This window comes from Chelonia mydas, chromosome 18 (genome assembly GCF_015237465.2).
Source record: "Chelonia mydas isolate rCheMyd1 chromosome 18, rCheMyd1.pri.v2, whole genome shotgun sequence".
Taxonomy (NCBI): domain Eukaryota; kingdom Metazoa; phylum Chordata; order Testudines; family Cheloniidae; genus Chelonia; species Chelonia mydas.
This window is the reverse complement of record NC_051258.2, coordinates 6097988-6120914: the sequence shown is the minus strand read 5'-3', so window position 1 is coordinate 6120914 and position 22927 is coordinate 6097988. Positions and strand designations below refer to the sequence as shown.

Below are 22927 nucleotides of genomic sequence, written 5' to 3'. Positions count from 1 at the left end.
GTAGGGTTGCCAACTTTCTAATTGCACAAAACCGAACATCCCAGCCCCTTCTCCGAGGCCCCCCCATGCCCCGCCCCTTCTCCGAGGCCCCGCTCCCACTCGCTCCATCCCCCCTCCCTCCATTGCTCGCTCTCTCCCACCCTCATTCACTTTCGCTGGGCTGGGGCAGAGGGTTGGAGTGTGGGAGGGGGGTGAGGGCTCCAGCTGGGGGTGCGGGCTCTGGGGTGGGGCCGGGATGAGGGGTTTGGGGCGCAGTAGGGGGCTAGGGCAGGGTGTGGATGGGGTGCGGGCTCCGGGAGGGAGTTTGAGTGCGGGAGGGGACTCCGGGCTGTGAGAGGGGGTTCGGGGTGTGGGGTCCTGGTGGGGCTCACCGCAGCTCCCAGGAAGCGGCCGCCAGGTCCCTGTGGCTCCAAGCCGCATGGGCGGCCAGGGAGGTGTCGTGTGCTGCCCTTGTGCCCGCAGGTGCTGCCCCCGCAGCTTCCATTGGTCGCAGTTCCTGGCCAATGGGAGCTGCGGAGCCGGCACTGCAGTGGGGGCAGCGCCCGGAGCCACCCTCGCGCCTAGGAGCCACAGGGACCTGGCGGCCGTGTGAATTCTGGGCAGGCAGGGAGCCTGCCTTAGCTCCCGGCCCCCGCTGCCCCGCCAACCGGAGCCCCCAGAGTCCCTTTTTGACAGGGCGTTTCGGTCAAAAACTGGATGCCTAGCAACCAAGGCCCCTGGCGTGTCCCTCTCTGCTCCAGGCCTGACCCCCCTGCAGTGTCGTCCCCCCCCCGAGCCCCAGCCTCCCCCCCGGGTCCAGCCCCTGCTGCATCCCATGCCCCCCAGGCCCTCACCATGTCCCTCCTTCCCAAGGCCTTGCCCCCGTCCCACGTCCCTCCCTGCTCCAGCCAGGCCTGGCTGCTGCTGATTGGGGTGACTGTGCATTGGGGGGATCTCGAGGCCTTGCTGGCCCCAGGTGAAGGCAGTGGGGGAGAAGGCGGCTGTCTCCTGCCTGATCCCAGGGCTGTGTGTCCCATCCCTGCCCTATAGGCCCTGGCCTGGAGCTGCCCCTGGACGCTGGCACATGGCAGCTCTGCCCCCCTGGGGGCTCCATGTTCAGCCCCCTCCTGCTTCCCCCCCAGGAGGAGACGCGGAGCGAGCGGAAGACCATCCACTACCTGAAGCTGAGCGCCCCGTGGGACGTGCTGGTGTACTATGCCGAGGAGCTGTGCATGCGAGCCCCCCTGCAGGTCCGTGCGCCCCGGCGGGGCGGGGTCTCTCCCACCGGCCCCCCCATTGCCCTTTGCTGCGGGAGGGTGCCTCCCACCCAACTCTGCCGGCGCCCCTCAATCCCGACCCGCAGCCCCCTACTATCCCAGCCCCCACGTCCCCAGCTCCGCTCGGCCCCCAGGGGGTAGGAAGTAGTGGGGGGACGGGCCCCGTCTCCGCCCGGAGGCGACTGTCTGTCGGGGAGGTTCCCCTGGCCGCCCCCAGCCCTGACGCTCAATCCCGACCGCAGGCCCAGCCCAACCCGGACCGGAACAGCTCCGCCGGGGTCCTGGGGAGTCTGTGCATCCCCAACCTGCTGCACCAGCGCGTCCCCAACAAGCCCGTGGACTATTACACCTGCGCCTTCCGACGGTCCAAGCTGGACAAGTGAGTCTGGGCTGGCGAGCGGGCCGGGGAGGGGAGGGGGCAGCCGCTCCCAATGGGCTGGGGCTGAGGGAAACCCTCCCCTGGTGCCCGCGAGTTCCTCTCCAGCGATGCCGTGTGGGTAACTCGCCAGGCAGCTGCTTGGGGCTGAACGTGACGTTCATAAAATCGATAGCTTCCCTGGCCCAGCTCTGCCGGTGCCCCTCAATCCCGACCCGCAGCCCCCCTGACATCCCAACCCTTTGGCTTTGTATAGTTATGTACCGAGCCAGCCAAACACACCTGATGCCCACCTGTGCTGCCCCCATAGCTCTGCTGATGCTCCTGAGCCATGACCCCTAGCCCACGGGCCTTCTCCGAGCCCTGACTGGCCACTGGCCGTCATGGGACCTGGTTTGCCGGGCGCTGTGAGAGCAATTGATCAGAGCCCCTGGTGCCCATCTCAGTGGAAGAGATTTTCCAGCCCTTGACACAGATGGGTTTGGAGTCAAGCAACCGGGGGCAGATCCTAGTCTGAATTTCAAGGCAGGGGGGCGAGTGGAAGCATTGCCAGGAAAGTAACTCCCAGCCCTCACCTCCTGGGCTGTTTGTGCAGGGAAGCCCCCTGCTGAGGGCCTGGCCCTGTGTCACGGAGTCCCCAGGCGATGCTCTGGAACTGCTCCCCATGAAGCCAGGCAGGACTCTGGGGCAGTCGCCTTCCTGTGAGCAGCTTGTCTGCAGGACACACAGCTCACACGGCTTCCACCTTCCTGGGTCTGACCTCGGAGCATTCAGCATCCTCTGCCCCTCCGTGCGCTTCCCACAGCGAGTCCACTCAGATGGGGCTCCTGGGGAAGCCAGAGGGTCCTGCACCCCAATGTCGCAGTCAGACGTGACTCTCAGCCAGTCAGTAAAACAGAGGTTTATTAGACGACAGAAACATGGTATAAAACAGAGCTTGCAGGTGCAGAGAACGGGACCCCTCAGCTGGGTCCATTTTGGGGGGCAGTGAGCCAGACAACCCCGTAAGCACTCCGTGTCCCAGCCAGCCCCAAACTGAAACTCCCTCCAGCCCCTCCTCCTCTGGGCTTTGTCCCTTCCCTGGGCCAGGAGGTCACCTGATTCCTTTGTTCTCCAACCCTTTAGCTCTCACCTTGCAGGGGGGAAGGGCCCAGGCCATCAGTTGCCAGGAAACAGGGTGTCGGCCATTCTCTGTGTCCAGACCCCTGCACACACCTGCCCTCTAGGGCTCTGCAATGATCATACACCCTTACCCCACCCCCTAGATACTTAAGAACTGCCTAGGGGAAACTGAGGCACCCCCACACTATTCAGAGGAAACATTAAGAACAGTCCCACTTCGTCACACCCTGCCGGTGGGATGTTCCCAGAGAGGCCAGCAGACAGTGAAGGCAGGTGACTGGAAGGGCTTTCAGAGGCAGCGGCTGCCTGGGTGCTTGAGAGCAGCCACCTTCCACCACGCAGCATGTGCTGGGTCGGTGCTGCGTCTTGCAGGCTCATGCCCAGCCTGCTCCCACCAAGGCAGCGGGGCTGGATCGGGCCCTTTCCCTTGCTGCGTGTCAGGATACCTGGGAGGGTCAGGAATGGACCCTCCCATCCCTTTGCGGGCTGGGTGACTCACAGGTTCTTGGCCCCGGGCCCATCACCGCAGTATCTGAGCAGTTCCCTGTCTTGACTGGGTTTATCCTCCCCCCCTTCCCGGGAGCCTGGCCGGGGTTGGGCCCTGCTGGGCCGAGAGCCCAGAGACACTGAGTGACATGCCCAGGGTCACACAGGGAGTCTGTGGCAGAGCAGGGATTCAAACCCAGGCCTCCCAAGTCCAGGCTGCTTCCCTGACCACTGGGCCACCCTTCCTGCTACTTCCTGCTACTCATGGCACGTCCCGCACTCTGGAAGGCGCTCAGATGCCCCGGTGACGGGCCCGGAATAAATCCCTGGGCGGAGGAGACCATGTGTTGCCCGCGTGACCCTCTCGAGGGCGCTGGAGCAAAGCCAGCACCTCGCAGGGTCCCCCTGAGGCTTGGCTGGAGGCAGCGGTAGGGTTGCTAACTTTCTAATCCCTGAAAACCGAACACCCCTGCTCTGCCCCTTCCCCGAGGCCCCGCCCTCTGCCCCACCTCTTCCTTTGAGGCCCCCCGGCCCCACCTGTAGCGTGCTCCCCTTACCCCCTCTGTTGCTTGCTCTCCGCCCCTGCCCCCGTTGCTCACTCCCCCCTCCCCTGGGACTCAGCTGGTGCCAGCAGAGCCAGGCTGGGAGGAGCTGAGGCCGAGTCTGTCCATTCGGGGCACAGTGTGGCACGGCAGGGGTCAGCCCTGGGGAAGGGGCTGGGGTGGGGAAATCGCGGCACAGCGGAGCAGGGAGGGGGGTCCCTGGAGTGAGGGGCTGGGGAAATCGGGGCACAGTGGGGGGCATGGGGGGCAGACAGGTAACACCCCCCCCCCGACCCTGGACGGCGCTGGCACCTACTTTGGAGCCTGGTCCAGGAGCCACCCAGTTCTCGCCATGGGGCTGGGGGGTGGGAAGAGCAGCAGCTGCTAGGCAGAGCTGCGCCCCCAGGCTCCAGCAGCAGCTGCTGCTCTTCCCACCCCCTTGGCAGAGGCCAGTTACTGCAGGTAACTGGACTTTTAGCGCCCGGTCAGCTGTGCTGACCGGACGCTGCCAGGTGCCCTTTTCAACTGGACATTCCCGTCGAAAACCAGACACCTGGCAACCCTAGGGGGCCCCAGGCCCAGGGACCAAGCCCGCCAGGCAGCACCGTCCTGGCTCTCTCTTCCCCTGGCCCCACTGCAGCGGGGCTGTTTGTTGTTTATCCCCCCCAGGTTCCTGGGCAGCGACTCCCGGGACTCCTACTTCAGCAACACCCAGCGACATCGCATCGTAAGTGGGGTGGGGGGAGCCTGGGGACCTCAGGGGCCTGCCCCCCTCTGCGCCAGCCATGCCAGGCAGCCTGAGCTCTGCGGCTGCTCTGCCAGGGGCGGCTCTGCTGAAGGCTGGGTCCAGAATTAACCCTCTTGCCCGTCGCACTAGAGACAGCTCCGCGGACCTGTCATGTGGCGGGAGGCCAGATCGAAATCCCCTCGCTCTCTAATGGGCTGATTTAACCCCCCCTCAGATCCAGCCCACCGGCTCTGTGTGGAAACCCCCACCCAGATTCCCCCTTCATGGCTTCAGGCCCAGCTCTGTGCTTCAGCTTCTGCGGGCCCCACAGCTGGTGGGAAATGCTAGAACCAGCGACGTGTGTTCGAATCCAATCTCAGGCTCCAGGGCGTGGCTGATTGCCTGGGGAAGGGTCAGGAAGGCTCCCTCTGCCCTGCATCTAACACAGGCCAAGGGGAGTGTGGGGGCATCAGAGCCGCGGGCAGCTCCTGCCCTGGGGGCTGGGCCAGAAAGATCAATGCGAAGGCTCCCGTTAGCGTCCCAACGCCCAGGTGTGTGAGCTCCACAAGGCTGTGCCCAGCTGGGGCTTGCTGGGTTCCTGCTCCGCGTGAGCCCCGGCGAGGGCAGACATTGCTGATGGTGCCGCGCCCCTCGGGTCGGCAGGTCTATGAGATCCTGGCTCGCACCGTCTACGGGAAGCGGAAACGTGCCGAGATCGGGATCAACCGGCTGCTGAATGAGCAGGTGTATGCCGCTGCCTTCCCGCTGCACGAGGTAGGGGCTGCCGGGTGGGCTGCCTTCCCTCCGGAGCTGGGATGGGGGGGCCTGGGAGGGAGCCGTCCCTCCGGAGCTGGGATGGGGGGGGGCCTGGGAGGGAGCCGTCCCTCCGGAGCTGGGATGGGGGGGCCTGGGAGGGAGCCGTCCCTCCGGAACTGGGATGGGGGGGGCCTGGGAGGGAGCCGTCTGTGACGATGTGAAGCAGCAGGGAGGGGGGAGTGTTGCCCTGGGAATGTGCCCTGGGGACGGGAGACCTGAGAGCCTGTCACCTGAGCCAGGAGGGGGAGGGGGAGGTAACACCTCTGCCCAGGAATGTGGACAGAGGCTGCAGCAGGGAACCTGCTCGGTGGGTTTAGTTTCAGGTTGGGGCTGGGGGGAGGAACACAGGGAACCCCAGGGCTGGGGTCTAAGCTCCCTGCTCCCCCAGAAGGACTTGACTGAGGGGTCCTGGGTGTACCCACAAGCTCGGTTTTGGACTGTGTTCCTGTTGTCCAATAAACCTGCTGTTTTACTGGCTGGCTGAGAGTCTCAGTGAATCCCAGGAAGAGGGGTGCAGGGCCTGGACTCCCCCCCACTCCGTGACAACTGGTGGTAGCGGTGGGATCTACTGCACCCCGTGAACGGCGCTTCCTGCAGTAAGTGACTGGGGAACAGTAAAACGAAGGGGGATTGACGGGGACCAGGTGTGCTGAAGATTCAGAGAGAGACGGTTTCAGGGGGCGGTTAACCCCTGGGAGTGTGAGACCAGAGAGAAGGACTTTTGCAGTAACAGGGTCCCCCGGGGGATTGCAGCGAGCGGTCCCAGGGGCGGAGGAGTCTGCAGCTCGACCCTGGCAAAGAGGTGGTGACCTCAAGAAGGACTGGCACACTAGGGGCTTTTCCTGGAAACCGTGGAAAGCTGCCCGGCCTGCGAGTGGCCAGCCGGGAGATGTACGCTAAACGCCTTAAGAGCGACCTGGTGGAGCTGTGCAGGCAGAGGGGGCTGCGCATCGGGAGGTCCACCAAGGAACAGCTGATTGCCCAGTTGGAGGAGAGGGATCGCTTGGATGACCCGATCCCTGTCCCTGAGGGAAGCCGCCCGGCGGACGCAGCGTGGGCCCTGGGGCCTGACCAGGCTGGGAGGGGTCAGACTGCTGCCCAGGACACCCCGAGACCCTTCCTACCTATGCCTGGGGGAGGGGTTGGGGGAAGCCCAGCGAATACCGAGGGCACCCTGACCCCAGCAGCCAGCAGGGGATCCTCCCGGCGGAGCTCCCCGTCCCTGGAGCGGATGCGGCTGGAATGGGAGAGGGAGAGGAAAATGAGGGAGCTGGAGGATCATGAAAAACAACGTCAACATGAGGAGAAACAACGTCAACATGAGCAGGAGGAGAAGGAGAAACAACGTCAACATGAGCAGGAGGAGAAGGAGAGGGAGCGTCAGGAGAAGGAGAGGGAGCGTCAGGAGAAGGAGAGGGAACGTCAACATGAGCAGGAGGAGAAGGAGAGGGAACGTCAGGAGAAGGAGAAACAAAGACAGCATGAACTGGAGCTGGCCAGGCTGAGGAGCAGTGGGGCCCCGGCTGCGGTGAGTGAGGGGGGACCCAAGACTGCAAGGAGCTTTGATAAGTGCTTCCTGGCCCAGCGGAAGGAGGGGGAGGACATGGATAGCTTCCTGACGGCCTTTGAGAATGCCTGGGAGCTGCACAGGGTTGACCCTGCAGACAGGCTCCAGTTCCTCACCCCCTTACTGGACCCCAAAGCCGTGGAGGTCTACAGCCGGATGACAGGGGCAGAGGCAGGGGACTATGAACTGTTCAAACAGGCCCTGCTCCGTGAGTTTGGGCTGACCCCCGAGATGTACCGGAGAAGGTTCCGGGGTCAGCGTAAAACGCCTGAGGTCACCTACCTACAACTGGTCAACAGGATGCAGGGATATGCCCGCAAGTGGACAGCGGGGGCCCAAACTAAAGAGGACCTGCTTGACCTGTTCGTACTGGAGCACCTGTATGAACAGTGCCCTTCCGACCTGAGGCTGTGGCTGGTGGACAAAAAGCTCGCGAACCCCCAGCACGCAGGGCAGCTGGCCGACGAGTTTGTGAACAGTCGGTCAGGGGGTAGCCGGGAGGAATCCCAAAAGAACAGGCCCCCCCCGATGCAGAGAGAGAGTCACCATGGGGCCTCCCAGCGGGGAAATAGGGAGAACCCCCTCCAAAGGGGAACGCCTGGTGTCGGGCCCCTCCGACCCGCTCGAGGGGACCAACGTGACCTGAGCTGCTATCACTGTGGCCAGAGAGGCCACGTACGGGCCCAGTGCCCCGGGCTCAGGGACAAACTGAGCAGACCCAACCTACCCAGGGTTAACTGGGTAGGGACTCAGCTGGACGAGGGGCAGGCGACCCAGGAAAGGGGGGCTACCAGTTTGCCACCTGCTCAGGAGGGAAGAGTACCCCCGGCCAGCCCCGCCAGAGGGCTGGAGGCTCTGGACTCAGGGTGCTCAGTTTACAGGGTGGGCGCGGGGCTGTCCCTCCGGAGAGAGTGCCTTGTTCCCCTGGAGGTGGATGGGAGGAAGGTCAATGGATACTGGGATACGGGCGCGGAGGTGACGCTGGCCCGGCCCGAGGTGGTGGCCCCAGATCGGGTGGTGCCCAACACCTACCTGACCCTGACGGGGGTGGGCGGGACCCCATTTAAGGTGCCCGTGGCAAGGGTACACCTGAAATGGGGGGCCAAGGAGGGCCCCAAGGATGTGGGGGTACACCACCATTTGCCCACTGAAGTTTTGATGGGGGGAGACCTAGAGGACTGGCCAAGCGACCCCCAGACCGCCCTGGTTGTGACCCGTAGCCAGAGCCGGCGAGGGGCACTGCGACCTGACCCTGGGGAGGGTACCACACTGGAGGCGCGAGACCCTACTCGGGTGGGGAGGGAGCGCCGAGGGGCACGGCTCAGAGAGGCTGAGGCCTCAGACCTGGCCACGGAGGGGGAACCGGGCCCCATCCCTTCCCCAGCCGCTGAGTTCCAGGCCGAGTTGAGGAAAGATCCCTCCTTGCAAAAGCTCAGGGACCTGGCCGACCTCAGTGTGGGACGGACCATGAGGAGAGGCTGCCAGGAGAGGTTCCTGTGGGAGAAGGGGTTCCTGTACCGAGAATGGGCTCCCCCAGGGGAAGGGGAGTCCTGTGGGATCAGGAGGCAGCTGGTGGTCCCCCAGAAGTACCGCCGCAAGCTCCTGTCCCTGGCCCATGACATCCCCCTCGCAGGGCACCAGGGAATCCGGCGCACCCGGCAGAGGTTGCTACAGAACTTTTACTGGCCCGGGGTCTTTACCACCGTCCGGCAGTATTGCCGATCCTGTGACCCCTGTCAGAGGGTGGGGAAGGCCCGGGACAAGGGGAAAGCGGCCTTGAGACCTTTGCCCATCATAGAGGAGCCTTTCCAGAAGGTGGCCATGGACATCGTGGGGCCACTCAGCAAGACGACCCGGTCGGGGAAGAAATACATTCTGGTGGTGGTAGATTTCGCCACCCGCTACCCCGAGGCAGTGCCCTTAGCTTCCATTGAAGCAGACACCGTGGCAGATGCGCTCCTGACCATTTTCAGCCGAGTGGGGTTCCCCAGGGAAGTCTTGACAGACCAAGGCTCCAACTTCATGTCGGCCCTGCTCCGGTGCTTGTGGGAGAAATGTGGGGTCCGGCACGACTGGGCCTCAGCGTATCACCCCCAGTCCAATGGGCTGGTGGAGAGGTTTAACGGGACGCTAAAGATGATGCTGAAAACCTTTATGAACCAGCACCCGCAGGATTGGGACAAGTACTTACCTCACCTGCTGTTCGCGTACAGGGAGGTGCCCCAGGAGTCTACCGGATTTTCGCCTTTCGAACTGTTATATGGAAGGAGGGTGAGGGGCCCCCTGGACCTGATGAGAGACGAGTGGGAGGGGAAGGCCACTCCCGATGGAGAGTCAGTGGTGGAGTATGTCCTGACCTTCCGAGAGAGACTGGCTGAACTCATGGGCCTGGCCAGGGAGAATCTGGCCAGAGCCCAGAGGAAGCAGAAGGTCTGGTATGACCGCACGGCGCGGGCCCGTGCCTACGCCACCGGGGATCAGGTGATGGTTCTCATCCCCGTGAGAAAGAACAAACTACAGGCCGCCTGGGAGGGCCCTTTCAAGGTCGTCAAGCAGCTCAATGAGGTAAACTATGTGGTGGAGCTGTCGAACCGGGCCCACCACCGCCGGGTGTACCATGTGAATATGATGAAGCCATATTATGCCAGGGGGAATGTGGTGTTAGCTGTGTGTGGTCAGTGGGAGGAGCAGGGAGATGACCCTTTAGTAGATCTGTTCCCTGGGACCAGAGCTGGTTCCCCCCTGGAAACAATTCCCCTCTCGGATCAGCTCACCCCTGCCCAGCAAGCTGAGGTCAGGAGGGTGCTGTATCCGTACCGACAGCTGTTTTCCAACCAGCCTGGACGCACTAATCTGACTGTCCACCGGGTGCAGACAGGGTCGCACCCGCCGATAAGATGCTCCCCCTTCCGAGTCACAGGGAAAACTGCTCAGGACCTGGAAAGAGAGGTCCGGGACATGCTGGCTTTGGGGGTGATCCAGCCATCGGCCAGCCCTTGGGCCTCGCCGGTGGTGCTGGTCCCCAAAAAGGATGGGTCAGTCCGGTTCTGTGTGGACTATCGGAAGCTCAATGCCATCACTGTATCGGATGCCTACCCCATGCCCAGGCCGGACGAGCTCCTAGACAAGCTGGGAGGAGCTCGGTACCTTACCACCATGGACCTTACAAAGGGCTACTGGCAAGTGCCGCTGGATGCAGATGCCCGGCTGAAATCGGCCTTTATCACCCCTCTGGGCTCTATGAGTTCCTGACCCTGCCTTTCGGCCTCAAGGGAGCGCCGGCCACCTTCCAGCGCCTGGTGGACCAGCTCCTGAGGGGGATGGAGAGTTTTGCCGTGGCGTATATTGACGACATCTGTGTCTTTAGCCAGACCTGGGAGGACCACGTGTCCCAGGTTAGACAAGTGCTGGACCGACTCCAGGGGGCTGGGCTGACTGTCAAAGCGGAGAAGTGCAAGGTGGGGATGGCTGAAGTATCTTACCTGGGCCATCGGGTGGGGAGCGGCCGCCTAAAGCCGGAACCGGCCAAGGTGGAGGTGATCAGAGACTGGCCCGCTCCCCACACCAAAAAGCAGGTCCAAGCCTTTATTGGGATGGCAGGATACTACCGAAGATTTGTGCCCCACTTTAGCGCCATAGCCACCCCCATCACTGAGCTATGCAAGAAGGGGAAGTCAGACAAGGTGGTCTGGACCGAGCAGTGCCAGGAGGCTTTCCGGGCGCTGAAGGAGGCTCTGGTCAGTGGCCCAGTTCTGGCAAACCCAGACTTTGACAAGCCCTTTGTGGTGTTCACCGATGCCTCCGACACGAGACTGGGGGCGGTGTTAATGCAGGAGGATGAAAAGGGGGAGAGACACCCCATCGTGTATCTGAGCAAGAAGTTGCTACCCCGGGAGCAACACTACGCGGCCATCGAGAAGGAGTGCCTGGCCATGGTGTGGGCCCTCAAGAAACTAGAGCCCTATCTCTTCGGGCGACACTTCACCGTGTACACCGACCACTCTCCCCTGACCTGGCTGCACCAGATGAAAGGAGCCAACGCCAAACTCCTGAGGTGGAGCCTGCTCCTGCAGGATTACGACATGGACGTGGTCCATGTGAAGGGAAGTGCCAACCTGATAGCGGATGCGCTGTCCCGGAGAGGGGGCCCCGAACTTCCCCAGGTCACTGGTCACAGTGACCCCGCTCAGTTCAGTCTCGAAGGGGGGAGAGATGTGACGATGTGACGCAGCAGGGAGGGGGGAGTGTTGCCCTGGGAATGTGCCCTGGGGACGGGAGACCTGAGAGCCTGTCACCTGAGCCAGGAGGGGGAGGGGGAGGTAACACCTCTGCCCAGGAATGTGGACGGAGGCTGCAGCAGGGAACCTGCTCGGTGGGTTTAGTTTCAGGTTGGGGCTGGGGGGAGGAACACAGGGAACCCCAGGGCTGGGGTCTAAGCTCCCTGCTCCCCCAGAAGGACTTGACTGAGGGGTCCTGGGTGTACCCACAAGCTCGGTTTTGGACTGTGTTCCTGTTGTCCAATAAACCTGCTGTTTTACTGGCTGGCTGAGAGTCTCAGTGAATCCCAGGAAGAGGGGTGCAGGGCCTGGACTCCCCCACACTCCGTGACACCGTCCCTCTGGAGCTGGGATGGGGGGGCCTGGGAGGGAGCCGTCCTTCTGGAGCTGGGATTGGGGGTCCGGGGGGGGGCAGCTGCTGGCTCCGCAGGTCCTGGCTGGTCACTGCGACCATTCAGCTGGCACTAGGCGGGGGTCCTGGGCACCGCAGAGACCCTGCCCCATCCTTGCTGTGCAGGTGGCCGACCCACCTCCCTCTCTGTTGCCTTGACCCAGGGCCCCTTCGAGACGCCTGAGTCTGAGGTCCCCGATGAAGCCCTGAACCCTCGCCAAGTCCTCTACCGCTTCTGGGCCCAGTGGGGCTGCTGGTACCGGTACCAGCCACTGGATCACATCCGCGAGTACTTCGGGGAGAAGATTGCCATCTACTTCGCCTGGTTGGGTGAGAGCCCACCTCCTCCTCCCTTCTGTCCGCCTCTGCCCCACCGCCCCCGCCCCCTAGAGCATCCCAGGGGCCAGCTTGTGGCTGGGATGGGGATCACGGGGATTCTTCCTGGAGCCTGATGGACACACAGAGCCCCGGGGCTTCTCTCTGCCCCCAGCCGGGCTCACCCAGCCTGTGCTGCCTGGTGGCACCGCCCAGGGCTCTCGGGGTCCTGGCCAGCAGAGGCAGACTCCCAGCACCCTGACTGATATGGAAGGGGCCGTGGGGCAGGACCACATGGGCAGTTCTCCTGGTTCTTTCCCTTGGTGCTGCCGCTAAGTGCCAGCAGTGCCATGTGGATGCTGCCCTGGTGCCCTGTGCTCCTGCTCCACAGGGGTGTGGGCAGGCGTGGGGTGGAAGAGGGCGAGCAAGGTGTCATGGGGAGCTCTGTGAGTGCCTTAGTCCTGCCTCCAGCCTGCCAGGTGGGGCGGGATTGTTGTCCGCATTTTACAGCTGGGGAAACCGAGGCACAGACGAGGGAGGGACTTGCCCCAAGCCACACAGAGCATCAGCCCCAGGGGTAGAACCCAGGAGTCTTGGTGCCCCACCCTTGATGGAGAGGGGAGGGAGGGGGTCACCTGTGCCCGGTGTCGCCCTCCTCCAGGGGCTGGTCTCACGTGCCCGTCCCCTTTGCAGGCTTCTACACAGCCTGGCTGCTCCCTGCTGCAGCCGTGGGCACCATGATCTTCCTCGCAGGCCTGTTTGCCATGGGAACCAACACGCCAGCGTGAGTCTGTGGGGCTGGGGTGGGGAGTGGGGGGGGGAATGGGACGTGGTGTGTGTGAGGAAGACAGCTGCCATGCTACCCTTCCCCCCTCCCCCAGAGCCCCCCCGCCCCCCCTGCCATCCAGCCCTCAGACCCAGGAATTCACAGGCTGCCTCCAGCCACCGTTACTGTTGTGTGCCCCGTGCTGCCTTCTCGCAGGGCCGGTGGGCAGGGCAGTTGCGGGGGGGGTGGGGGGGCTACTCCAGCAGCTCCCGTCACTCTCCGTTCCCAGGCTTAGCAAAAGCCATAGGGTCACTGCTGTGAGAAGAAAGGGGGTGGGGGCGAAACAGCGAGGTGCTTTGATACGTGGTGAATAGATAGAAGGTTGGGTGGGTAGGTGTGTAGGTGGTGGGTGGGTGGGTGAGGGGATGATGGGTCATAGGATGGCGGGTGGGGAGATGATCAGTAGTTGGGCTGATGTATGGAGGAATGGCTGGATGGACGGGTGTGTGAAGGGATGCATAGGTGGATGGGTGGATGTTGGATGGATGGATGGATGGATGGATGGACCGGTGGGGGAGTGGGGGAGTGGATGATGGATGTGTGGAGGGACGGATGGGTGTGTGGGTGGATAATGGGTGGGTGGATGATGGACGTGTGGATGGATGGGTGTGTGAATGGATGGATGGATGGGAGGGTGGATGATGGATGGACGGTTGGGTGGGTGGGTGGAGGGATGGACTTGTGTGTCTCTGGGATGAAGCCGAGCCTGATGAACCTGAGCTCAATCTCTGGGGTGGACGTTGAGAGATGTTGGCTGTTCTCCCCGCCCGAGTTCAGAGGCTGGGTGGGAGTTCGGGGCACTTGCTGCTGACTCTGTCCCAGGTTGTTCTGGAGCTCCCTGATGAGAACTATCTGTGCAAGAACATGTGTGTCTGTGCAGACACATGCATGTGCTGGTATGTGTACGTGTGCACACGTGGTGGTGCATGTGGGGATCTGTGCATGTGTGTGCGTGTATGCAGTGGGGGTGGGGTTGGTGAAGCGCTAGCCCTGTGTTTCTCCTGAGGAGCTGGGCCCCGCTAACCCAGCCCTGTGCTCGCTCCCCCCAGGCAGGAGATCTGTGAGAGCGGAGGCCAGTTCCTCATGTGTCCGCTCTGCGAAACGTGTGAGACCTGGAACATCTCGGAGATCTGCCCCATGGCTAAGGTAAGGGAAGGCTGCTTGGGGGTTAATGCAAACAGGGCCCAGACCCTGCTGCCCAAGGGGCCCAGCTCGATGCAGTGAGAAATCCCTACCTTCGGGGTTTTCCCTGCACAGACGCCCACAAAGCCATGTGTTGGAGCTCTCCGCGCTGGCGCTGCTCGGAGCTGTGGGGAGGGGACTGGAGCTCTGACTGCAGGGGAGCCCCTGGCTGCTCCAGTCCCAGCATCTCCCAGCAGGAGGCGCTGTAGGAAATGGCACAGTAGTGTCGGCCCCAGGAACTAGCGCCAGCCTGTCCCACTCAAGGTGGGACAGGCGTAGGGGCACCGGCTCAAGGAGAGCGTCCAGCTACCCCCACACCAGCAGGAGGCGCTATAGGAAGCAAGGCTAGAGGTGTGAGATGGAGGCGGTGAAGATGTAAATGCATGTGCAGAGGGAAAGGGCTTTTGCGTCTGGTGAAGAGGCTGTGTGGCCCCTCTGTTCTGTGCCCCTGCAGGTCGGGTACCTGTTTGATCACCCCGGGACGGTTTTCTTCAGCGTCTTCATGTCCTTCTGGGCCGTGACCTTTCTGGAGTACTGGAAGAGGAAAAGCGCCACGCTGGCTCACCACTGGGACTGCATGGACTTCCAAGAGGAGGAGGTGGGTTCCCACGACCATCCATCCACCGCGGCTGGCTCTGTCCGTCTGCCATCAGGCCACCTTGCTGGCCAGGTTGGGTGCAAGTGTGTGCATCGGGGATCCTTCCGTCTCCTCCCTGAGGCCAGAGGGGGCTATGGCTGGATACACGCCTCCCCCTGCAGGGAATGAGACCTCCCTCCCCAAAGCTCAGGCACAGACCAGTGGCGTTTAAGGAGACTCTCTCTCTTCAGGCCTCCAACCACTAACTGGCACCAGTCCCAGACACGGGAGCAGGGCCGAGCACAGTGATGCACCGACTCCCCCAGCAGTGGCACTGAGTTGGCAGGTGGCACCACTCCTGTATCCCCCTCAATAGCCCGCCAGGAGCCCCCACCCTTCTGCTCCCCAGCTGTCCCCTCCCTTGGGCGGAGACCTGCGTCTCTCTCCCTGCTGCCTGGGGTATTTCCAGGCTGTGCAGCCCCCTGCTTACACAGTGCTATTGCCCAGCAAAGCAGGCTGGCAGGTGGCCAGCGTTGGCACTTTGCTTTCTCTCCAGAGGCTGCAAATGGTGCATTGCCTGAAGTTATACGGCACCACCCAGCTCTTCCTCAGCAAGCACATTGGTTCGTATGGTAAAAGCATTGCAGGGAAAATCGATTAAACAATAAAGGAACCTGCACACGTGCTAAACAGCTGAGCAGAGATCGCCCCACTCGAACCAGGGCTGTGGCTGGTGGTTAGTTCTTCAACTCCCCTAGGAGGTTCTCTTGGGCTCCCAATTTCTGCGCCACTTATGCTCAGAACTAGCACCCCCCTGAGGGTGAGAGTCACCCCTTTAGCCTCTCTGGAGAGCCCCTGAATAGGGCCTAAGTGGACAAAAGGCCCCCGCAGGGTGATGCACCGAAAGGAGATCTACGGAGTAGGTGCCTCCTCCTAGAGATTTCCTAGGGAAGCTACTTCAGCGTGTCTGGCCCCTTGTTTTAACAGTGTCCTCTGAAGCACGGAACCTTCCCAGAGTTTGCATCAGCCCCATTTCCCCCAAAAAGAAGTCACTTGCCCTCCCACAATAGGACACAAACACCAGCGGTTGTAACGCTGGGAACTCCCACGATACTTACACTTAACTCAGCAAGGAGGTTGCAGGGTCTGGGCACGCCTGCGGATGCCCAGCTGTCCAGAAGAGTCCAGCAGAGCCTGTTCTCTCCCCAGCGGGGATGCCCTGGGAGGGGGAACCACACCAGTCATGCCAGGTGAATGGGGGCTAAATCCCCCTCTGGCTCCGTTTCCCCTCCTGCAGGAGCGGCCCAGGCCTGAGTTCGCTGCCATGGCCCCGCGGATGGAGCAGAACCCCATCACGGGGGTGAAGGAGCCGTACTTCCCCAGGCGGGACCGCCTCTCCCGCATCCTGACGGGCTCCATGGCCATTGTCATCATGGTAAGGAGGAGGGCAGGGCCTGGGCTGACATCCCCTGCCTGGGTGAGGTGGAGACGTGCCCGCGCGGGACACTGCCCTGTTCTTTGAACTGGCTGGCTGGGGCTCAAACTCATCTGCCATGGAGCAGGGCGAGGAGAATGCTGACGGCGATTCCTGTCTCCAGCCCTTTTCCCTCCTCTCCTGCTAGCAGGAGCACAGGCTTCTGGCACCGAACACCGCTCCGCTGCCTCCTAGCTCGAGCCCTGTCCCCAAGCCAGCCTTCCTCTCCGCCCGGGACTGAGACCCGGAAAACTCATCTCATGCCAGCCATGGTGGTAGTGAATTTAAACCCCGCTGACCTGGGGAAGCTTAGGCCCAAAGGGCTCCCTATCCCCCCGCCCCAGATCCCCCCCAGCGCAGCGTGCAGGGACCCCGGCGGAGCTGGGAAGCACGGGCGGGTTGCGAGGGAGACCCCACGACTTGGGCTGGGTGCTGACAGCTTTGATCGTTAACAGGCGTGGCAAAGAGAATGGAGGTGATTAGAGCAGACAGCGCCTGGATCGGGTGTCACTTCCAGCTTCCCCCAGCAGGGGCACTCTCCTGAAGCCCCCCGTTAAAGGAGCCCCTGGCGCGGGTGGGAAGGATGGACTGCCCGTCTCCACGGGACATCTGTCCTCCTTCGGCCGCCTGGGGTGGGCTCCTTCCACCAGGAACGTGGCGAAGCGGCCTGGCAGAGTGACAGAGTGTCCCCCAAAGCTGCGCCGAGACCCGCATGGGGGTGCTAACACTCCCCCCCAGAGTGTTTGACACCAGCCCCGGGCCCCAGAGACCCCTCACTTCACCCAGCCCCACAAGAGAATTGAGCCCAGGGCAGGCCCGGGCCAGGTGTTGGCAGGTCAGGAGGCTCAGAGCCTGCGCCTCGCTGGCACAGTGGAGCAGTCCAGCAGGGGGCGCTCGCTGCTCTGCGTGCCGTCCACTCCCCGAGTCCAGCGCCGGGCCGCCCACCTCCTGCTGCTTACGCCTGGGCTTCCCCTTGCCCCCTCCCAGCTGTGCGTGGTGATGATCTTCCTGGTCTCCGTGATCATGTACCGGGGCATCGTCAGCGTGATGATGTATCACACGGGCAACGCCATTCTCATGACCCAGGTGAGTCCTGTGCCTTGCGGGGACTCGGAGCCACCCCCTCCCGGACAGCCCTGTGGTCCGGCTGTGCTTGGGGTGCTGTGAGCTCCCAGGGAGCTGTGACGGACCCTGCTTGGACCCAGCGCTGTCAGTCGGCTGCTGGCCACCTAGCTGTGGAGGGCACGCTGGCGGACGGCAGCTCCTAAGGCCGCGAATAGCGGAGCCCCAGCCAGCACTGTGCAGCTGGTGGAGAGGAGCCCACCCGGAAAGTCTATGCCAGGGCTCAGCCGGACCTGGAGCAGGGCTATGGGGCAAGTGCTCTGCACTGGGACTCAGGAGACCTGGCTCTATTCCCGGCTCTGCCTTGGGGCAGGTCACTGCCCTGCTCTGCACCTCAGTTTCCCCATCTGTAAAATGGGGCTCGTGACCCTGACCTCCTTTGTGAAGAGCTTTGGGAGCTGGCGCTGGCTAGGAGCCAGGGGTGAGTCGCGACGCGGGAAGCTCCCAGGGCTGGCGAGGCTCCCGGGAGGGAAGCGCGTTGCTTGTCTCGCTGTTTTACAGGCTGGGAACATAGCGAACATCAGCAGCACCCTGGTGAACCTGGTGCTGATCCTCCTCATGAGCCAGGTCTACACCTCCCTGGCGGAGAAGCTCACCCGGTGGGGTGAGTAGGAGAAGCCATTGGCAGCGCTGCCCGGCTGGGGCTCCCCCCGGGCTGCTCCCACTGTCCTGCAGAGACCTCAGCCTAGGCCCAGCCCCGGAGCCGTGTGCGGGGGAGCGTGGCTACTCTGGCTTCTGGGGCTTCAAGGGCTGGATGGTGCCACCTCAGGCGAGCTCTGGGGGGCACCCTGCACCTTTGCAAAGGTCTGACACGTCCTGGCCTTGGCCACCTTCTGGGTGCCAGCCGTGCTGTGTGAACGCGGTGGGGGCAGCGGCAGGGCTCGGGGAAAGGCTGTATCACAGATCCAAGCTCTGCTGAAATAAATATGGTTCCTCCATGCCAGGCCAATTCAGCTACAGAGACCTCGGCCCGTCCCCTGTGTGGGAGGAAGGGGCGGGCTCTGAGGGACCCAGCTGGTCACTCCTACCGGGATAAGCCCCGCACCAAGTCACCAGTGGGCGTATGGAATTTTTGATTGGCTGATGCCCTTTCCACTGGTCTGTGCAGGGCATTGCTTGGGACCGAAGATCCTGCAAGCCTCTTTACAGCCAGGCCAGCTGAGAGCCCACGTCATTAGGGGCCCTGCTGGAGAGAGAACCTCATGCAATAGGCGTTCGAGTCCCACAGCCACCGACTTGTGTAACAGCCCTCACACCATCGGTCGTCAAGGGGGATTGAAACGGGGGCATTCAGTGCCAAAAGCGCCTTTCCCACTTGAGCTAAAGGAGCAACTCCATAAGCTGGCAGTAGTAGTAGACTCTTACCCTCTTACATAGACCAGTCACTAGAGCGGGACAAACACCCTGACTCCTGTACTGTGGGTTCCATGTGGACGTGTATTGCTCCTGTGCCCGGCTCAGCCCTGATGGCAGAGCTGTGACTAGAAACTGTTGCAGGAATCCTGTAAGGGTCTGAGCCCTGGTCTGTCAGCAGGAGGTGCCGGCGTGAGCTGGGGTTGTCTCAGATGTGGAGTGCAGGGAAGGGAGCATCCTCAGTGGCAGAGGAAGTGACGCTCCCTCCCATAGTCTCATGCCCGCTGGCCCGGGGAGCTGACTGGCTACCGTGGCCGCTGGGCAGTGCCCATGTGTGAGTTCCTGACGCTGCCCCCTTGTGTCCCCTCCGCAGAGATGCACCGGACCCAGACCCTGCACGAGGACGCCTTCACCTTCAAAGTCTTCATCTTCCAGTTCGTCAACTTCTACTCCTCCCCCTTCTACGTGGCCTTCTTCAAAGGCAGGTGCGAGACGGTGTGCTGCTCCCGGCTTTGTGGGCAAGGGGCCCGGGTGACAGGGATCACGTGTGAGGCAGGCTGGTCCGGGGCCTCCCTGAGGCAGGGACAGAGGGGACCAGTGTAGCGGGGAACTGGGCTCCGTGGGCAGAGCTGGAGGCTGCGGCCACTTGAGAGACGTTCTGTCCCTGAGCCGCGCCGCGTTCCACTGCAGTGACACGAATGACGCCGGTAAACGTGCACGGTGCAGGCACGCTCGCGTGAGCCGTAAGTGTGTTACATGATGGCACATGCGCCTGCACATGGCACATGCATGTCGGCTTGCCTGACCTATATGGCAGCGTGTGCTGTGCTTGGCACACGTTAGCATGCTGGGTGGCCGTATGGTATGTTGCGCTACCCCTAATTCTGTGTCTTCCAAACACCATTCTGACCCTGGCCGTGGAGATAAGTTCTGGGGAGGGGTGGCTGGCTCTTGACACCCCTTCCTAGGGAGGGGAACCCCCCCCTTGGAGCCGCCTGCCAACCCCCAGTTCAATCACATCCTGTGTAGGGAGGGGCTGGACCCAAGGTGCACAGTGATCAGCCAGGGAGGAATGATGTGGTTACTCTGGGAGGACCAAAACGGCAGCTGTGACTCATCTGTGGAACATCTGGCTGCTTCAGTCATGCCCGGGATCCCCGTGCCATGTGTCTGCCGATGCCCCTGCACAATGGATGCACTGTTCAGCTGTGGGCTTGGAGATTCCCCCCCAAAACCACACGCGGGCAAGGTTTATGAATACGCCATTGAATCTATCACCCCCTCTCGCCCTGTATGAAACTGCTCTGCCCTCTTCCTGTGGGTCCTCGCCCGGGTTGCCAGGATCCTCTATAATTATTAACACATCATAGATTTCATGGGAAGCCCCCTCCCCCCCATCTCAAAGAGGGTCAGATCCCCGAGGGGCTTTGCACAACCAGCCGGCTGGCTGGCTCAGAGACGCTGCTGCCCTGCTCTCCTAGCCACAGATGAAAGTCTTCGGAACAGGTGACTTAACGCCAAATTTATGCGTAAAAAATCCCAAACCTCCCGCATGTCCTGATTTCCGTCTCCCATCGCTGGAGTGCAGGTGACATTGGTTTTGGAGCTGGGAACTGAGAAACCAGAAACCTGACCTACCCCGAATTCAAACCCCCGACCTTGAGCCTGGCCCCCACAAACAGGGACTGATGCGAAATCTAGGCAGCTGGCAGGAGGATTGCAGGGATTAAATCTACCACCAGGGGGAGCCCTTAGAGCCCCAGTCATGAATGGTTTCAGAGTAACAGCCGTGTTAGTCTGTATTCGCAAAAAGAAAGGAAGACTTGTGGCACCTTAGAGACTAACCAATTTATTTGAGCATGAGCTTTCGTGAGCTACAGCCCAGGGGAAGTACATGTGGCATGTCAGAGGCTGCAGGTTAGGTCCCTTCTCCAGTCCCTGGCAGGACTGTCCTGCAGGGCAGGGGTTGGGCTGAGTCTGGGATGCAGCTGCTGCTTCAGAGAGGAGACGGGGACAGGCACCCACGGCCTCCGTGACGCTTGTTGGCGTACGGGGCGCAGGGGGAGTCTGTGCTGGAAGTGACATGCTGCTGAATGACCCCTCTCTCGAGCCCTTCGGTCCTGCAGGGCTGTAGCACCGGAGGGCCCATTCCTTGCCGGGTGGATCCAGGCTAGGGCTGAGGGAGGCCCCCTGTGGCAACAGGGGTCAGCGCAGGCCGTGGGGGCCAGCCTGTGGGTCAGAGAGAACCGCCGGGTCTGGCTGATGTCCAGCAGACTCCCCGAAGAATCGCTTGCCTGCAGCTATCTCACTGCCTTGCAGGGTCGCATCCCTGCCCCCAGCACACCCACCCCCTGTCCCTCCCCTGCCTCTTCTTCTTTCCTGGGAGGGGCAGCCGGTGCCGGGGGGGCTCTGTCTCTGGGACAGCCTGGGCGAGAGCCAGGCGATGCGGAGCCAGAAAGGGCTGTTGGGCCGTCTGCTCCGCCCTGCGTGGCACAGGCCTGAGGAGGTCCCCCTGGGCTGGGACCATGCAGTTGTGCTTGGCTAAGGCAGGAAGGCAGCCGGGCTGGCTCCGAAGCCCTGAGGAGACGGAGAGCCCGCTCCCCTCAGCAGTCTGCCCCAGTGGTTAGGCATGGGGAGAAATGAGCCAGTCAATGCCTGCCCTGCCACAGATCAGAGAAACAACCGACCAGGCCTCTCCTGTCCCTGCAGGTTTGTGGGGTACCCTGGGCAGTACGGTACGCTGCTCGGCCTGAGGAACGAGGAGGTGAGTCTTGGCGGCGGGGGACACCACAGGGAGCCTCTTGGAGCCCCAGCTACGGCCAGGACCCCAGGGCGCTAGGTGCTGTACAAACCCAGACCAAAGAGCCTGTCCCCGCTCCAAAGAGCTTTGATGGTTTATCCTTTACCAACTAGACTTCCTGCTCCCTTGGGGTCCCTCCACCCCGTCCTCCGCACGCCCAGCCCTTAGGAGACTCCTCTTATGTCCCACCGCAACGGCCTTAGGGACCCTGCTGGGCTTCTCTGATGCTGCCAGGCAGACAATTCTGCCCGGGGCAGATCACTGCACTTGGCAGTGGCTGCTCTCTGAGATGGGATCCAGGCCGAGACAGACCCCGGGGGGTGGGGGCTCCCGTGCTGTGAGTCTGCTGGGGCTGCCCTTGGAGAGGCCGTGCAATCCCAGCGCGGACCTGCTCTGGCCTGTGCTGGGAGCATGTGGGGGCTGGACCTCTGGAGGCTCAGGTCTCTCTCCCCCAGGGCTGGGTCTGGCTGGGTTGTTCTGCACTGGGGACGTGCAGGCCGAGCCAGCTGCTGAGCTAACCCAGCCCAGCTGAGCTTGCCCTTTGCTCATGGCCTGAGTGACCGTGTGTCTCTCCTGGCTCCTGCAGTGCGGCCCCGGGGGGTGCCTGATCGAATTGGCGCAGCAGCTGTTCATCATCATGGTGGGGAAGCAGATCATCGGGAACATCCAGGAGTTCGTCATCCCGTGAGTGCCCGGCGGAGCCTGGTGATGGGGCAGCGGAAGGAAACCAGCTGGCTTGGTGTTAGGCGGCCAGGAGCTGTTGGGGTTGTGTTGGGCCACACCCCATCCCATTGGGCTGGGAACCGTCAGGGCAGCACAGACAGGAGCCAGAAGGCGGGGGGCGGGGAGGGGGCATGCTTGTAAGTGGCCAGAGCATTCGGTGACAGTCAGGAGCCTGCGTGCATCTGTCCGTTCAGTGACTGGAAAAGGAGGTTCCAGGGGCTGAGCCGGGGCCTAGTCTGGATGGCTCAGAAATCTAGTGCGGGTTTCTCCTCTGGCCAGGCTGGGGGGCTCTTGGCACTGACCCATGGCTCTAGCAGATGGCAGTTTCCACCTGTGATGGTTGCAGGGAAATCCTGGACAGCACCTGTGTGATACAGGTTAGGACGCAGCACATGGCCATGTGCCTCACCCCCACTGGCTGGTGTAAAAGCAGCCTCCACCCTCCACACACACACGCCTAGGCCAGCCCATGGATTCTCCCCTGTCCCCCTCCCCCTCTCCACAGCAAGCTGAAGGCCTGGCAGCAGAAGCGCAAGCTGGCCAGGGTGCGGGGCACGCAGATCAGCCAGGAGCCCCCGCGCTGGGAAGAGGACTACGAGCTGATCGAGTGCGAGGGGCTCTTTGAAGAGTACCTGGAGATGGGTGAGCAAGGGGCGCAGCCGGCCGGGTTAGGAGACGCACTGGCCGCTGGTGCCCAGCGACTCTGGCTCGGCCTGCGTGGAAATCCCAGACCGCAGGTCGCTGGAACTTCAGCCTTAATGCGGGGAGCTGTATACCCAGCCCCACGGCTGGAGGGAGAGCCAGGGCCAGGCCTGAAAGGTGTTTGATTTATAACTAAAAGCTATTCATTCTATAGAGAGCGCTGGCTGGGGGAGCTCCCAGCCATTTGCAGCAGGGGGCGCTGTAGGGAGTGGGGCAGAAGTGCTGGCTGTGGAGAGGTGCGCCCAGGTACTCCAGTCCCAGCATCTCCCAGCAGGAGGCGCTTCATGGGATCC

The 22927-nt window shown here is 62.6% G+C and overlaps 1 protein-coding gene across 2 annotated transcripts in view; it reads left to right on the top strand.

Moving 5' to 3' along the window:
• LOC102941816 (anoctamin-7) overlaps window positions 1-22927 on the top strand; it is a 38276-nt gene that overhangs the window by 6000 nt on the left and 9349 nt on the right. For both annotated transcript variants that reach the window (XM_043531861.1, XM_043531862.1), the window contains exons 4-18: window positions 1122-1229; window positions 1499-1635; window positions 4452-4509; window positions 5173-5283; window positions 11725-11890; window positions 12569-12659; window positions 13751-13847; window positions 14338-14481; window positions 15758-15895; window positions 16922-17020; window positions 17558-17660; window positions 18783-18894; window positions 21119-21173; window positions 21796-21893; window positions 22438-22574. In XM_043531861.1, coding sequence (XP_043387796.1) covers window positions 1122-1229; window positions 1499-1635; window positions 4452-4509; window positions 5173-5283; window positions 11725-11890; window positions 12569-12659; window positions 13751-13847; window positions 14338-14481; window positions 15758-15895; window positions 16922-17020; window positions 17558-17660; window positions 18783-18894; window positions 21119-21173; window positions 21796-21893; window positions 22438-22574 — 1654 coding nt within the window. The remainder of the gene's footprint in view (window positions 1-1121; window positions 1230-1498; window positions 1636-4451; window positions 4510-5172; window positions 5284-11724; window positions 11891-12568; window positions 12660-13750; window positions 13848-14337; window positions 14482-15757; window positions 15896-16921; window positions 17021-17557; window positions 17661-18782; window positions 18895-21118; window positions 21174-21795; window positions 21894-22437; window positions 22575-22927) is intronic.